At 38.8% G+C, this 14,596-nt stretch overlaps 2 protein-coding genes across 21 annotated transcripts in view; one reads left to right on the plus strand and one right to left on the minus strand.

Moving 5' to 3' along the window:
* Positions 1-14,596, plus strand: part of SENP7 (SUMO specific peptidase 7) — a 172,469-nt gene that overhangs the window by 5,035 nt on the left and 152,838 nt on the right. For 12 of the 20 annotated variants that reach the window (XM_067739033.1, XM_067739047.1, XM_067739050.1 and 9 more), the window contains 2 exons: positions 12,108-12,191; positions 13,219-13,311. Coding sequence is in view for 5 of the 20 variants with exons in the window: in XM_067739043.1 (XP_067595144.1) it covers positions 13,272-13,311 (40 nt within the window). In the remaining 15 variants the exon portion in view is untranslated. Of the gene's footprint in view, positions 1-12,091; positions 12,192-13,218; positions 13,312-14,596 lie in introns of those variants that run through there. The other 8 variants (XM_067739036.1, XM_067739044.1, XM_067739040.1 and 5 more) reach the window with 3 other exon arrangements.
* LOC137225269 (putative protein ARB2BP) lies at positions 1,512-14,107 on the minus strand. The gene is made up of 2 exons (XM_067739058.1): positions 13,354-14,107; positions 1,512-3,000 (listed from the first exon to the last, which is right to left on the minus strand). The coding sequence occupies exons 1-2, from the start codon at positions 13,669-13,671 to the stop codon at positions 1,906-1,908; spliced, it is 1,413 nt and encodes a 470-aa protein (XP_067595159.1). The 5' UTR covers positions 13,672-14,107; the 3' UTR covers positions 1,512-1,905.

The following is a 14,596-nucleotide window of genomic DNA, read 5'->3' on the forward strand; positions in this document are numbered from 1 at the left end:
CTTCAATTGAAAGAAAGTATTAAGCATTTCTCAAACTACTGCCAAAATTATTTTGGTCTCCTGGCTTCCAAGCTTGTTCTCCTTCTAATCTATTCTCTAAACTGCAATCGGGATATTCTTATAAAATGTAAATCTGATAATATTCTCCTGTCTAAAACCATCCAATGGCTTCCATTGTCATTAGAATAAAGTAAAAAAAAATTCTTTTTAAAATTTATTTATTTTTGGCTGTGTTGGGTCTTCGTTGCTGCATGGGCTTTCTGTAGTTGTGGTGAGCAGTGGCCACTCTTCGTTGCAGTGTGTGGGCTTATTATTGCTGTGGCTTCTCCTGTTGTGGAGCATGGGCTCTAGGCACACGGGCTTCAGTAGTTGTGGCATGCGGGCTCAGTAGTTGTGGCTTGTGGGCTCTAGAGTGCAGGCTCAGTAGTTGTGACACACGGGCTTAGTTGCTCCACGGGATGTGGGATCTTCCCAGACCAGGGCTTGAAGCCGTGTGCCCTGCATTGGCAGGCGGATTCTTAACCACTGCGCCACCAGGGAAGTCCTAAAGTAAAAATTCTTAACATGGACATTGCAGCCTTGAATAAGCTGCCTGTTTATTTCTCTAACTTAACTTTGCAGCTACTGACAAAACCTCTCTCCTTTACCAAATCAGAGTCTGGCTCCTCTGAGCCTCTTGACTAGGCTCTGACATTGGGCTCTGCCCTGGATCTGCTTAGTCCAGTTTTAGTAGGAATTATGCTGAGTCAGTTAGTGAAAATCTCACCTTTGGTATCTGAACGTCCTCTATTATATCTGATAAAATTCCTCATCCTCCACTGTCAATATCTTACCACCCCTGGCCCGCCTTCAGTAAGAATCCTGTTGAGTCAGTCTAGCAAGAATATCTATTATCCCTAATGTTTTTACTTAGTAGTTTTCCATTCACTGACCCTCACCCTGCTACTTGGTTATAACCGCCCCGCCCCACCCTTGTCCTTGTGTTTGGAGTTGAGCCCAATCTCTCTCCCCTACTACAAAACCCCCATTGCAGCAATCCCTTTTGAATAAATCTTCCTTACTGTCTTTAATGCATGTCATGAATAATTTTTTCTTTATCACTACTCCCCATAATCTTTTAGTTCCAGCTGAACTGGACTTCTTCCTCCTGCCTTAGGACTTTTGCACATGTGATTCCTTTGCCTATGACTTAGTTTTTCCAGATAACTACTATTGTTCTTCAAACTAGGCATCATTTTCTCAGGGAGTATTTCCTGAACCCCAAGGCTGTTAGCTCTCATGCTAGATGTTCTATGACACCCTTTATTTCTTAACACTCTTCACACTTGCAATTTGTTGTTCATTGTGAACTCCAAATAAGGTTAAAGGCAACGTTGGCCTTGTTTGCCAGTGTGCCCAACACTAGTATTGACTAGTACATAGTAGACACTCAAATATTAGCTGAAGGTATGAGTAAACACACACACGAGATCAACAAACATAAACAAAAAAACTCACAAACATACAAAGAATGGAGTTGCTTATGATGTTTAATTTTTATGTTCACTTATATTTTTAATACAGCATTAAGAATGCAGAAGTCAAACACTGACTTAGTCTTTAATTTCTATCAACTACAGTTTTGGTGTCATTCTATGAAACTGAGAAATCTTTTCAAAAGAAGATCCTCTAACTAGACTACTCTTAATTTGACTAATACTGTAAAATATTAATGATAGTACTGACTGACTTCCTGGTTCATCAATAGGCTACGGAAGAGAACATACTCACTTTTTAAAAGAGTTAACAAATCAAATTTCAAGCCAGAACATACTGCCTATGAGTTGGAAGTATTCTTTTTCTTCTAGCATCTACATTAGCAAAGTTTCAGTGGGACAAAACAATCTTAGATGGCAAAAAAGTAACTTAAGCACTTTGCTTTCTTTTTGTGGAGCTTCTAGTTACTATGGGCACTCGAGAGAAATTAATAGCTGCTTTGGCTTTCAAAGATTTTCTGAAGTATTTAAAAATTGACTGAAGGCTAGAGGAAGGGGCTAAGTTGTGTTCTTCTGTACCAGCAGAAACCGTGGGAAACTCCTTTTTCAAAACAGTAGCTGCAGGTTTATCCAAAGGCTTTGGACTTGTCACCCATTCACGGCAGTGGTGCTTTATCCATGCTAATAACTGGATGTCACTCCCCAGCTGGTGTCCTACGTGATGTTCAGAGTCAATAAGTGCAACAGCATATACTTTGCTCATTACTTCCCACTTTCTACGAACAAGCAAGTCCATAAAAACCAAGCCTCCATAACCATGTACAAGGAAGGCAGCATCCTTGCCTTCAGCCTTTGAAATGAAGTAATCCCAAATATAAGCCATGTGTTCTTCAGGAGTGTTGCTGCATCTTTTTGGAATACATTGGAGAGACTGCTGGAGAGATAAAAAGCTCTCAGTCTGAACCATTTTTCTGGAAGGAGACTCAACATTTTGTGTTAAAAGGCCTTTCCACTCTTTTTCTGTCTGCAGGTCCACAAAATTGTCGTTGGGGTTTAGCACAATTACATCATAATGTGCCTGCAATGCCATTTGAATACATGGTATCTGACTTCCATGTTGGAGACCATGATGTATTACTGCCTGCTGACTCCACTGACCAGCTCTAAAGACCCCACGGTCCTGAAGAAGGACGAGAAGAGCAGAATGATGACTTGTTAATGCTCTCTCACTCATGAAAAAGAAGCTTCTTGGTTCCTTATCAGCCTCTGGTGGGATATATACTTTTTGTAATTTGCACACTTTTTCCAAAAGTTCATAAATGTATTGTTCAAGCAAATGGCCAAGGGCCTGGTAGCGCTTGCTATTCCTCTCCAGGACATTTTTATAATAGTTAAAGACAAAAGGCTTATGTGTCTCAGTGTGTCTCAATTCAGCTTTTTCATTGAAGTCATATTTAAGTTCCTCTAGTAAATCAGATTGTTCTATAAATTTTCGGAAGCTCAGTTCCTGAGTCACTGGTAACCACTGAAAGTGAAAAGCAATATTATGTCAGTACCAGAAAAAATAAAATAAAAATTTCATCTTGCTAAAGTCTTCCTGCGGGAAATCATACTGAATTAAGCACTTTAAGAAGACATTAACATTATGGTAAAGATTTTAACTCAAAATAATTGTGAACGATGCAAAGGAGTGAGAAACTGAATACACTAAGGGACAATGGCCAGACGGTATATAAAAACAGAACTCTGACCCACAACCTGCAGCAACTTGCCCAGGAAGCCAATCCCTTATCTGTTGATCCAATAAACAGCCCAGGAAGCCAGTCTTGTAAGTCAGAATCTCAGGAAGTCAGACTGCTACCTCTAGTGACAAGCTGAGAAGCCAAACAATAACTTCTGTTACAGTGGGTCCAAAATGGCCAGAACTTGATTAATAACTTAGAGCTTCCCTAATTTTTATCCCCGCTTCCAACTTAGGACCCACCAGAGAAAGCCAAATATGCACCCCTAAACAGTCACATAGGATGCCTCTCTTCTAGTTACCTTGCATTCAGCTTCCTCATGCCAACAGTGTCCAGTCAGGACATACCAGCAGCCTTCCCTTTTTTTTCCACTACAAAGCTTTCCCACTCCTCTGCCTGCCTTTGAGTCACTGCCAAAATGCAAGTGATGGTGGCTAACTCCCTTGCTATAGTGAGCTCAGAATGAATAGGTTTTGCTTTTCTCATTTGGTTGGTCTTTATCTCCACAGTAAGCATTCAAACATTTTTGCTATTAAATAAATGGCAGGGGATGGCAGTAGAAGTGAAATGTGAACCAGGCAGTGTAGATGATGATCAGTTTATTTACTAATAGAAGATACGGTTATTCTGATATTTGAAAATAAAAAAAGTGACTGAGAAGTGAACTTAGTTATTGTCAACATAGCCCAAAGGGAAAAGAAAAGACTTTGAAAGGTTAAGTCCTGGAAAAAAAATCTCAAATAGACTCTATTCTGAGGCAAACAAACAAACAAACAAAAAACAACAAAAAAGTTAAGTGGCTTGTGCCAAACAACTGTTAAATAAATGTTGGGTACCGAGGCTATCTGACTCCAATTCATGTTCTTAACAAATTCATGAATACTCTCACTCCTTAATTTCTTAACACTCACACTGGCAACCACAACCTACTTCCAATAAATAGCACTCCATAAAATGATTTTCAGTGCCACTCAAGCTGCTATCAAGGCTTAAGGCAAAATCAACATGGTGCTTGCTTGCTTTGATTTCTTAACTCTTTTCTCACTTTCTGAATCTTATTCCCTGATTCCCAATTAATACTTCATGAAGGTGTTTGGTTGTTCGAAGCATCCAACCTATCTACACTGCTCTCTATTCTTTAAAAACTTTTTTCCTTACAGTATTGCTGATCTCAGGTGCTATTATGTAATTAATATATTTTCCTAGCGTGTAAATGACAGATAGGAGCCTCTGGAATTAGATTGATTTAGGTTTAAATCCTAGCTCCAAATTTTATGTTGAGTGACTTTCAGCAGGTTTCTTTACCTCTATGAGTTTCGGTTTTTTCTACTTTTGAGTCTTAGTTTATGTTATCTAAAATAGCAATCCTTATTACCCTCTATCCTGCTACTCTGCTTATTTTTCTTCATAGCCTACATTACCACCTGGTATATAATTGTTTGTATTATTTGAAAATTATCTGTCTCCCCTCACTAGAATAAAAGCTCTATGAGAACAGGAACTTTGTTTAACTGCTGTATCTGCAGTACTTGGAACAGTGTCTGACAAATATTATATAAATATTTTTTGAATGCATAAATGCAAAATAGGATAACATCATTTATTTCACAAAGCTGCTGTGAGAATTAAATTAACTAATATAGGTAAAAACCATTTTATGTACTGTCTCACACGTGGAAGTTTCTGTAAAGATAGGATGATCTTCCTTTTTGAGAAGTGTGAAATAAAAAAAACATATGTCTCTTGTCCAGCCTTCCTTATTCATTCAACACTGTGATTTTTATCCACATTAATAAACATAGTCCTAGGTCATTCATTTTATCAGTTTATAGTATTCCATTGCTTGAATATGCCATGGTTTGTTTAACCATTTTCCTGTTGAAGAATATTTAGGTTGCTCCAGTTTTCCACTATTATAAACAAAGCTATAACAAACATAGCTATATTTTTGTGCACATATCAAGAGTTTCTTAAGGCAATATACCTAGAAGTGGAACTTCTAGGTCATATCAGCATCTTCCATTTTACCAGATATTGCCAAATTGCTCTCCAAAAAGGAGGGTCTATTTTATACTTTGGCATGGATGAGGAGGTTTGCCCAGAAAAGCAGTAATCTCTTAGATCTAAAAATACTTTGTTTATTCAGGTGCTGTGCTGGAAACTGCCTTTTTCTCTACTGAAATAAAGAGAAAGGTACTGAATATTTAAACCTCAATGAACTAAACCTAAACCAACTAAACTAAACTAAACCAACGAACTAAAGAACCTTGTTAGCTAACTTTTCTTTCAATCAGAGAGTAAAATAAAATGAGTATTTTCTAATAGCACATAGTATATGGCATTCAGTTACTCTTTTTCACCTTTAAGTGCTTGTGTACCTAGTTGTTTGAGAAACAATTCTCGGGGGAAAAGAATGGGAGTTTGCAAACTGGAAAACCCAAATGGCACACAGATATATAAAGGACAGGTATAGGTGGGGTGAACAGGAGCAAGGTGCAGAGTATCCTGTAGAATGAAAAGGTAGACAATTCTTTAGAATTTATTGTAGCATATTTTGCTTGGTTAATATACTCAAACTTGTAACTCTCATATCTAGCTGTCTACCTGATATATTTACTTGGATGTCAAATAGCCATTTCAAACTTAACACGTCCAAAGCACTCCTTTCAGTCTACTCTCCCTTTAGTCTTTCTCATCTTATAAATAATTCCATTCTTTCAGCTGCTTGTGCTGCAACCTTCTTTTCTCTCTTTCACACTCCACATCTGATCAATCAGCAAATCTGTAGGCTCCCTTATTTGAAATATATCTCTAATCTAACCACTTGTTACCTCTCCACCTCTACTGCCCTAGCCCTAGTACAAGTCACTATCAACACTAACCTTCATTATTAAGCCTCCTATCTAATCTCTTTGCACTCTTATCTCCTGGTAGTCTGTTTAACACATAGCAGCTAGAACAATCTTTTCAAAACATCTAAATTGGATATCACACCCCTGTTCAAAATGCTCCATTGTCTCCCCTCTTACTCAGAATAAAAGCCTAAGTTCTTACCATGGCCTACAAGGTCCCCCATGACCCTTAGCTCTCCAAGGTCATTTCCCTCCATTTCTCTCACTTGCTTACTCATCTAGTTACATCATCTGGCTCTTAGCGCTTTCTCAGGTGTCATTTCCCACCACTCTCTTGCTTACTTCACTCTAGCCCCACCTGGCCTCTTTGCCGCCAACTTGTAAAGCAAATTCCTATTTAAGGGCATCCCCCTTGCTATGCCCACAGATTGGGATACTCTTCCCCTAGATATCTATAGGGCTTCATTTCCTTCAAGTTTCTGCCCATCTGTTATCTGATCAGAGAAACTTTCTCTGAGCATTCTATCTGAAAGGGCAATCCCCTCTAATCCTTCCTTACTCCCTGTCTATCTATGATGCTTCATTTTTCCCTCCCTTCCTCCTTCTTCCTTTTCTTTTTTTTGGGGGGGGGGATTTTTTTTTTTGTATTCAAACAGAAAGTCACAAAAATTATAATCATCCTCATCAGTTCACTCAGTTTTCTTTTCTTTTTGTTTTTGCACTTATTACCAACTGACATATACTTGCTTACTGTCTGTTCCCTCCCATTAGAATATAAGTTTGGGACTTCCCTGGTAAACCAGTGGTTAAGACTCTGTGCTTCCACTTCAGGGGGCATGGGTTCAATCCCTGGTCTGGGAACTAAGATCCCACAAGTTGTGCGGCACGGCTGAAAAAAAAAAAGTTCCATGACAGCAGAGACAAGGACTTTGTTTTGTTTTGTTCAGTAGTTCTTGGAATAGTGCCTGGTGAATAGTAGGCACTTAAACATTGTTGTTAGAATTTTACAATTTTTGCTAAGGGCATATGAAAGTAAAGAGAAAAATCCTCTAGCTGTATATACAGGAGAAAGATGCACACAAAGCTTTTGAAAAATTATAGAGGCTCCTTCTATAATTCTAAAGTTAATAAATGTTGATTTATGAATTATTCTTAGAGACTATCCTATACATCTATATATATTTATTTTCTCTTTTGAAAATCAAGATGGTCCATTAAAATAAAGGAGAGAAACTGTTTTATATACTTAGTTTTCTAAAGAGTGGTTTGGAATAAGATAACTTAGCTTTAAGAATAAGATTGTCGGACTTCCCTGGTGGCGCAGTGGTTAAGAATCCACCTGCCAATGCAGGGGACACAGGTTTGAGCCCTGGTCTGGGAAGATCCCACATGCCGCGGAGCAACTAAGCCCGTGCGCCACAACTACTCAGCCTGTGCTCAAGAGCCCGCAAGCCACAACTCCTGAAGCTCCGGCGCCTAGAGCCCGTGCTCTGCAACAAGAGAAGCTACAGCAATGAGAAGCCCATGCACCTACAACGAAGAGTAGCCCCCGCTCACTGCAACTAGAGAAAGCCCGCGTGCAGCAACAAAGACCCAACTCAGCCATAAATAAATAAATAGAATAAGACTGTCAGAGCTGCAAGGGATTTCATTGATATTCTTAGCTAATATGTTTATTTTATAGAGAAGTGAGGCTTTCAAAGGTAAACTGACATGCCCAAAATAACTCAGGCAGCTCTACAAACTTGAGAGAAGATTCATTTTTTACCAGTGATTTTAAAAATACACAGTATTGGGCTTCCCTGGTGGCACAGTGGTTGAGAGTTCGCCTGCCGATGCAGGGGACACGGGTTTTTGCCCCGGTCCGGGAAGATCCCACATGCCGCGGAGCGGCTAGGCCCCGTGAGCCATGACCACTGAGCCTGCGCGTCCGGAGCCTGTGCTCCGCAACGGGAGAGGCCACAACAGTGAGAGGCCTGCGTACCGCAAAAAAAAAAAATACACAGTATTTTTTCATTCATTCACCAAAAATTTGGTGAGGGGTTTTGTTAGTCACTTAGTTTTCTATATCGAATACTCTAGTCATTTTAAGAAGGGAAAAGAGTATATAATCATTAACGAGAATTTCAAGTTAGGTCCTTTTAGTAACCTGGATTAGGTGGTGACACTGCTATTATAGCCATGACTAGAGCAAAACATAGTTATTTTAAATTATTTAACTAATTGTGGTAAAATACATTAAAAATTTATAGTTTTAACCATTTTTACATGGGCAGTTCAGTGGCACTGAGTACACCCACATTGTGTGCAACCATTAATACCATCCATCCATCTAACATTTTTCATCTTGAAAAACTGTAACTCTGTACCCAGTAAGCTATAATTTTTCATTTCCCCTTAGCAGCAGCCCCTGGCAAATCTTTCTACTTTCTGTCTCTGAATTTGACAAGAAGAGGGTGGGTGGGGCAACAGAATCACAGATGCAAGTAATTTTAATTAGCTTACTTTGGTTTTAACAAACTCCTCCTCTAGGATCATAAAGTGGTTATATTTAACAATATTTTACATTCTTTACAAGTGATCAGTAAACTTTTATGAAAATATAATTTTACAGCCTGGGAAGTTAGGGTCTAACCCCACGTTACACAGTAATATACCCTATTACAGTAATTACAGTCCTTTGGTGTATTTAAGAAAGAGGTCCTGTTGTATATCCTATGACATTAAGAAGCACAAATGAGTGATACTTCACTAAGAAAATGAAAAAATATCTAAAGATACTTTTTTCAATGAACATGTTTTTATTTACTTATATATTTAGAAAACCAAACTAAACCAAAACAAAAAAAAACCCTGGAAAACATCATTTAAGAATTACTGTTTTGGTAAAAAGCAGCACTATTTTTATTTTCCCAACAGATAAATGCAATTATGAGGGCTTTTTTCAGAAAAATAATTATGCCTGTATACAATTCCATTTAGTAAATTATAGAAAATAATAGAGCTTATGAAATTTTATATGTAAAAGATTCAAAGAAGAGCAAACTAAATCTCTTCCCCCTGCCTACCTCTCCCCAGGAAAGACTAAAGAAGATTAATTTAAGCCACCTGAGGCAAAGACAGAAAATAGGATATTAGTGATGGAAAGAAAAAAATCAGATGTTAGAAATCTTGGGTTGCCCAAATTTGAGTATGTAACAGAATCTCCTAGGAAAGTTTCTTAGAAAACTAATTTAGTGAACTATTATAAAGATACCCTTGTAACTACCCCAGGTTAGCTTTGCGAGCCCCCCCTAAAGTGCCTTCAAGTGCCCTCTTCCTCCCCTCCAAGAGCAAGCACTCCAGACTTTTATAGAAATCAATGCTTTCTATTTCTTTATGGTTTTATCTCCTATGTACACAGCCCTAAGACCTATAGTTTAGTAGTTGAGTTTTGTTCTTTTTTTTTTTTTTTTTTAAACTTGATATGCCTTCCTGGGAAACTGAAATTCTGACAGCTAGATTTTGGATTTACTGACGTTGCCCAATCCTAGATCCTATGCTTCTTGATTGGGATTATTTAGAGGTAAGGGGGTACCAAAAGATAAAGGATAAAGAAGACAGGACTACCTAAAGCTTCAATTTTACTAAATAGTAACATAAAATGAAATTTTTCTATTAAAATCAACCAAATGTATTAAGGCATAGAAATGCTAAATAAATATCACATTTTAAGACAGAACACTCTAAAGTTAGTGTTGGTGGGGAGGGATAAATTAGGAGTTTGGGATTAACATATATACTACTATATATAAAACATAACCAACAAGGACCTACTATATAGCCCAGGGAATTATACTCAATATACTGTAATAAACTATAAGGGAAAAGAATCTGAAAAAAAATAGGTGTATACTGTGTTTTCAATCTTCAGCTGGGTCTGGGACACCAGACCCTGTCCCAGATGCTGGGGACACACATAGTACCTGCCTTCCAGGAGCTCCCTCACTCCTGTGAGGTCCAGAGAGTCAACCCCACTAATTTCAGTCCTTAGCTCAACACTGTTGCCCCTGTACCTTACTCATTAAGAGCAAAATAAATTTGAATGCATGAGTTAAAAAAAAAAAGATGTATATGTATGTATAACTGAATCACTCTGCTGTACACCTGAAACTAACACAACATTGTAAATCAAGTATACCACAATTAAAAAAAAATGAAGAGCAAATCAAAGACTATGCAGCCAAAAAAATAAGAAAAAAAACGTATTAGAGAGGTATGCCATGAAGTTAATTAATACAAATATAATTTTTTCTGTAAAAAATATATTAATCTAACATAAAAACCGAAAAAGAAGATAGTGGTGTATGTACAGGATACCTGGGGCTGAGCCCCAGAGCCAAATGACAGTTTAAAAAACTTAGGTTATTAACGGTTTGTCCTATAGCCTCCTGGACAAGAGATTACCCATCTCTTGCTTAAATACCTCAAGTTACTGCAGGTTTTCATAACTTCTAGGAATAGGCTATTACACTGTAGGGCAGTTAAAATTGCTCATTGTCTTAAAAAGGAAGATATCCTTGAAACAAAAAAACCTATAGTCATTTTTCATGAATCATATGTTAATTCTTTTATATCTAGAAGAAAAATCCTTCACATAAGAATTCTCAATATTTTAAGGATAAGATTCAACTACTAACAAAAATGAGGCTAATAGCAACATGACACAGTGCTCCAAATATCTTTGCAAAATCTAGGCTTTCCAGGAGCCCATGGTAAGGAATTCCAGATTTTAATTTCTAAAACAGTTTAGGAAGTCAGGATGTACCCAGTGCCCAACCGAACCTGTTTATACTCAGATTGTACTTAAAGTTAATTCACCTGTGAAGAGAAGGGTCTTTTTAGATTTTGTTAAGCTCTCCTCAAAGAAATTGTTAATTAAGGGGTAAAATAAAGGGTTGATCAATTTCACACTGCCACTATGTCTTGAAACTATTAAAAAAACACACCCACTGCTTTTAATAGTGTAGTCAAAACAAAAATATAATGAATACCTAACTTAAACACTTTATATGCACTTTTAACACTCAATAAAGAACCATACTCATTAAGATCAAACCAGTCCATCCTCTCCTCCTATAAAATACTGGGCTGATGAATTTCTAATCTCAAATAATCTTAATTTAAAAGGCTCTATACAGTGTGAGCTAAACATACATAAGAGAAATGAACTTATTTACAAACATACAAAGAGAAAATAATCATTCACTTTTTTTGGTCTTTCTTCCTTATTTTAAAATAAGGAAGCTTTCTCCTGAACATCATAAAACACTATAAAAGAAAAGACTGTGTAATTAGTCTTTCATAAAAGGAAAAGTAAGGTTGTTAAATGACTCCCTCAAAAGTAAAAAACTGAACTTTTTAGTCCTATAGTTGTTTGCAATACAGTCAACTATGTAGTAGAGATTGTTAAAACTAAACAATAAAAATACTGGTTTAAAAAGCAAATTTGAAAATAAAAAGCAAATTTAAAATTCTTGAGCTTAAAGGCCATTTATCTTCACATATGTTATTCAAAACCAGCTCCAATTCAAAGAAACAAACTGACCCACTAAGTCTTTATTAGCAGAAATGCTGTATTTGGTTCAATGACAAGTTTAAATGACATATTTGCAAGCTGAATGATATTATTTCTTATAATTTCATTTCTCACAGGTTCACTTCTTACTGCTAAACTTTAAAACTTCTTTTAAGGAAGCTGTAAGTTTGGACTGAAATGGATTAGGCCTACTTACAATTTCCTTTTTTATGTTTCCACCTCTTAGCTCTATTTCCATCTTTTGCAGTTAGTTTCCTATAATATTGGCTGATGAATTGAGCCAGTATGATTCTTGAGTTAAATCATTCAATTAAAAGAGTTGATTTATGAGGAAACTTAAAATTCAGATATTTTTCAGTAGGCAGTGTTTTTATTTGTTAAACGTAAACTAGGGCCTCTAAATGAAATCCTTGTAGTGAATTTCATTCTCATCAAGCCCTGAAGTATTTCTGCTTTTCAGCCATTCCTGCCATGTAAGACACTCCCCCCGGCCCAATAGGATCATCACCTGGAGGCTTACTTTTAGCTCCGCACAGGCCACACTGTAAGTAAGAAGCAAGGCTCAAGAAGCACAAACCTGGTCTCTGGTAATGAGCTGGACGAGTCCCTTTACTGGCCTTGGTAAAATGGGGGAGGGGGAGCGGATGTTAAACTGTTGGAACATTCCAGTATCATTTTGCCTCTGGAGCGCTCTGCTGAATTTTGTGAAACTTACTGTGATTAAAGCTTACACAGTAAAAAAAAAAAAAGTTATTCAAATATGTACATTACGGCTAATAAAGTAGGACAATTTTCTAAACTGATGGGTTCTATGAAAGGACAAAAAAAATCAGTCTGCAAGTACTAGTCGTTGAGTTCGAGGTCAGGGTTATTCCTTTAAGTACTGTAATAAAAATTAGCGGCACAAATTCGTTTACACCCACCCACTTTCTAGCATCTCAGCATTTTATGTTTTAAAAAATTGAGGTGCAGCTTATCTTTTTTCCTGGCCTTTAAAAATGGTGAGTTTGAAGAGATCCTTTCTATTACTCTGACATTCTCTCCTCAGCTGACCTTATTGATTTCCACTCCAACTGCTAAACCAGCAGCTAGGCTATTGATTTTTGTCGTCTTAAAATCTTTTTTTCTGAGTCTGAGGAAGCGCCTTGAGGACAAATATATGGGAGAGTCCATGAGGAAAGTAGTAGCATAAAAGGACTAACGTTTTGTTCTCATATTTCCGGGGTCCCCTCGCGGGATTCAGTGAAGTGGAGGAATTCCTAAAGTTTCCCCGGTTTAGTTTTTAGTCAACTTAATCTTCAAAGTCAACAAAGCCTTGACGATCTCGGGCTAAAACCTAGCACCCAGTCTCAGTTTCTAACAGGGGCAGAGACAATGAAAACAGCGTCACTTAATAAGCACTTGCAACGGTAGACCGCAGAGAAAACTACCCCCAGGAAGTGATTTCCGGGTGGAGGTGGGAGGGGTGGCTAATTTCCGGTCTGAGGGCCGGCGACGGCTCTTGCGCAAGCGCAGTTCACATTTTCCTGGCTTTTTTTTTTTTCCCCCTCCCCTCCCCCTCCCTTCCCCAGCCTGAGGGGTCTTGAGGTGACAGCGACTGCGATTCCAGCAGGAGGAGGAGAAGATGGACAAGGGGAAGGCCGGGCGACGGCGATCTTCATCCGGTGAGAAAGGGTCGGAGGAGGGCTGAGCATATTGTTTCCTACCTCGGGCAAAGCGGGGGAACAGGCGACGACGGGTGCTGCGGCCCGGAGCTGCGAGGGCTCGGGCTCCGGCTCGGGCTCGGGCTCGGGCTCGGGCTCGGGCTCGGGCTTGGGCGCGGCGGGGAGGGGAGGAGGTGAGGGGAGTGGGGAGTGGAATGGAGTGGGGTGGAGGGGCGCGCACAATGGAGGGTTCCCGGGTCTCGCGGGCCCCTGCGAGTCGAAGACCCACTCCGAGCTGTCATCAAAGCCTCGGCCGCTCTTCACCCCGTCACCCCTTTTCATTTTTGTCCTTCTCCCGCGAGCACCCTCCTTGGGTCTCATCGGCCTGCGGCTCTTCCCGGTTGGCTTGCCGCTTTCCTGCCACGCCTTCCTCGTAATTCCACCAGTGTTCCAGTTTCATTTCCAGCTTCTCAGCGCCTACTTTCCTCTCTTCCTTTGATTCTCGACTTTGACTCTTTCTCCCCCCTGTACCTCCTGGCAGGTAGAAGCAGCAAAGAAGGAAAGGTTGGGCATGTTAATTGACACTTCATTCCTCGTCTAAGTGCTGCAAGCAACGTGTCTTGCTTGGTCTTCTGAGCCGGCCCGCTTAATAACGTTTTTATTTTCCAGATACCCCCTTCTTCCAAAAGCGATTCAAAAGTCGAACAAAGGATTTGAAGCCATGTTTCGTTGTGTTTTTATTCTCAGCGTGTTTTTGTTTTTGAAATTGTTTTGCTGCTTAAATGACTGTCTTCAGTTTTGGGTACTACATCTTAGAAACACAAAAGTGGAGGTGTAAGACGCGAGGTCGAGCCCCTCCCAGTCAGCAAGTTTCTGTCAAAGATCTCATCCATTAAGGGTACCGCAGTTTCTGTATTAAGTCCTGTGGACTTACCAGAGGAGGAGGGGACAAGGGCTCTTTAATAAGCTTACACTCTAGGACACTAACATTCAGTGAATCAATTATTTCATTAAATTTTCTTATTTATTATTGTGCCATCTGTTGTTGCATAGACAGTCTATGCAGTCTATTTAGACAATTCTACATTTATTTAGGAGTGCCCTTGTGGCAGTGTGCCTCAAACTTTTTTGGCCACAAAGGAGCGTGAACATGGATCTCTGGGACATTGCTTAAAGTAGCTTAAATTCCTCTTCATAAGCAACCAGTATTACCATTTGTGTGTGTGTGTATTCTAGAGATATTCTTTGCTGTTGAAAGTATATGTATGTATTATATATATACATATATACACACATATGTATGTAT

The sequence above is a fragment of the Pseudorca crassidens genome, chromosome 5, assembly GCF_039906515.1.
Source record: "Pseudorca crassidens isolate mPseCra1 chromosome 5, mPseCra1.hap1, whole genome shotgun sequence".
NCBI classification, from domain to species: domain Eukaryota; kingdom Metazoa; phylum Chordata; class Mammalia; order Artiodactyla; family Delphinidae; genus Pseudorca; species Pseudorca crassidens.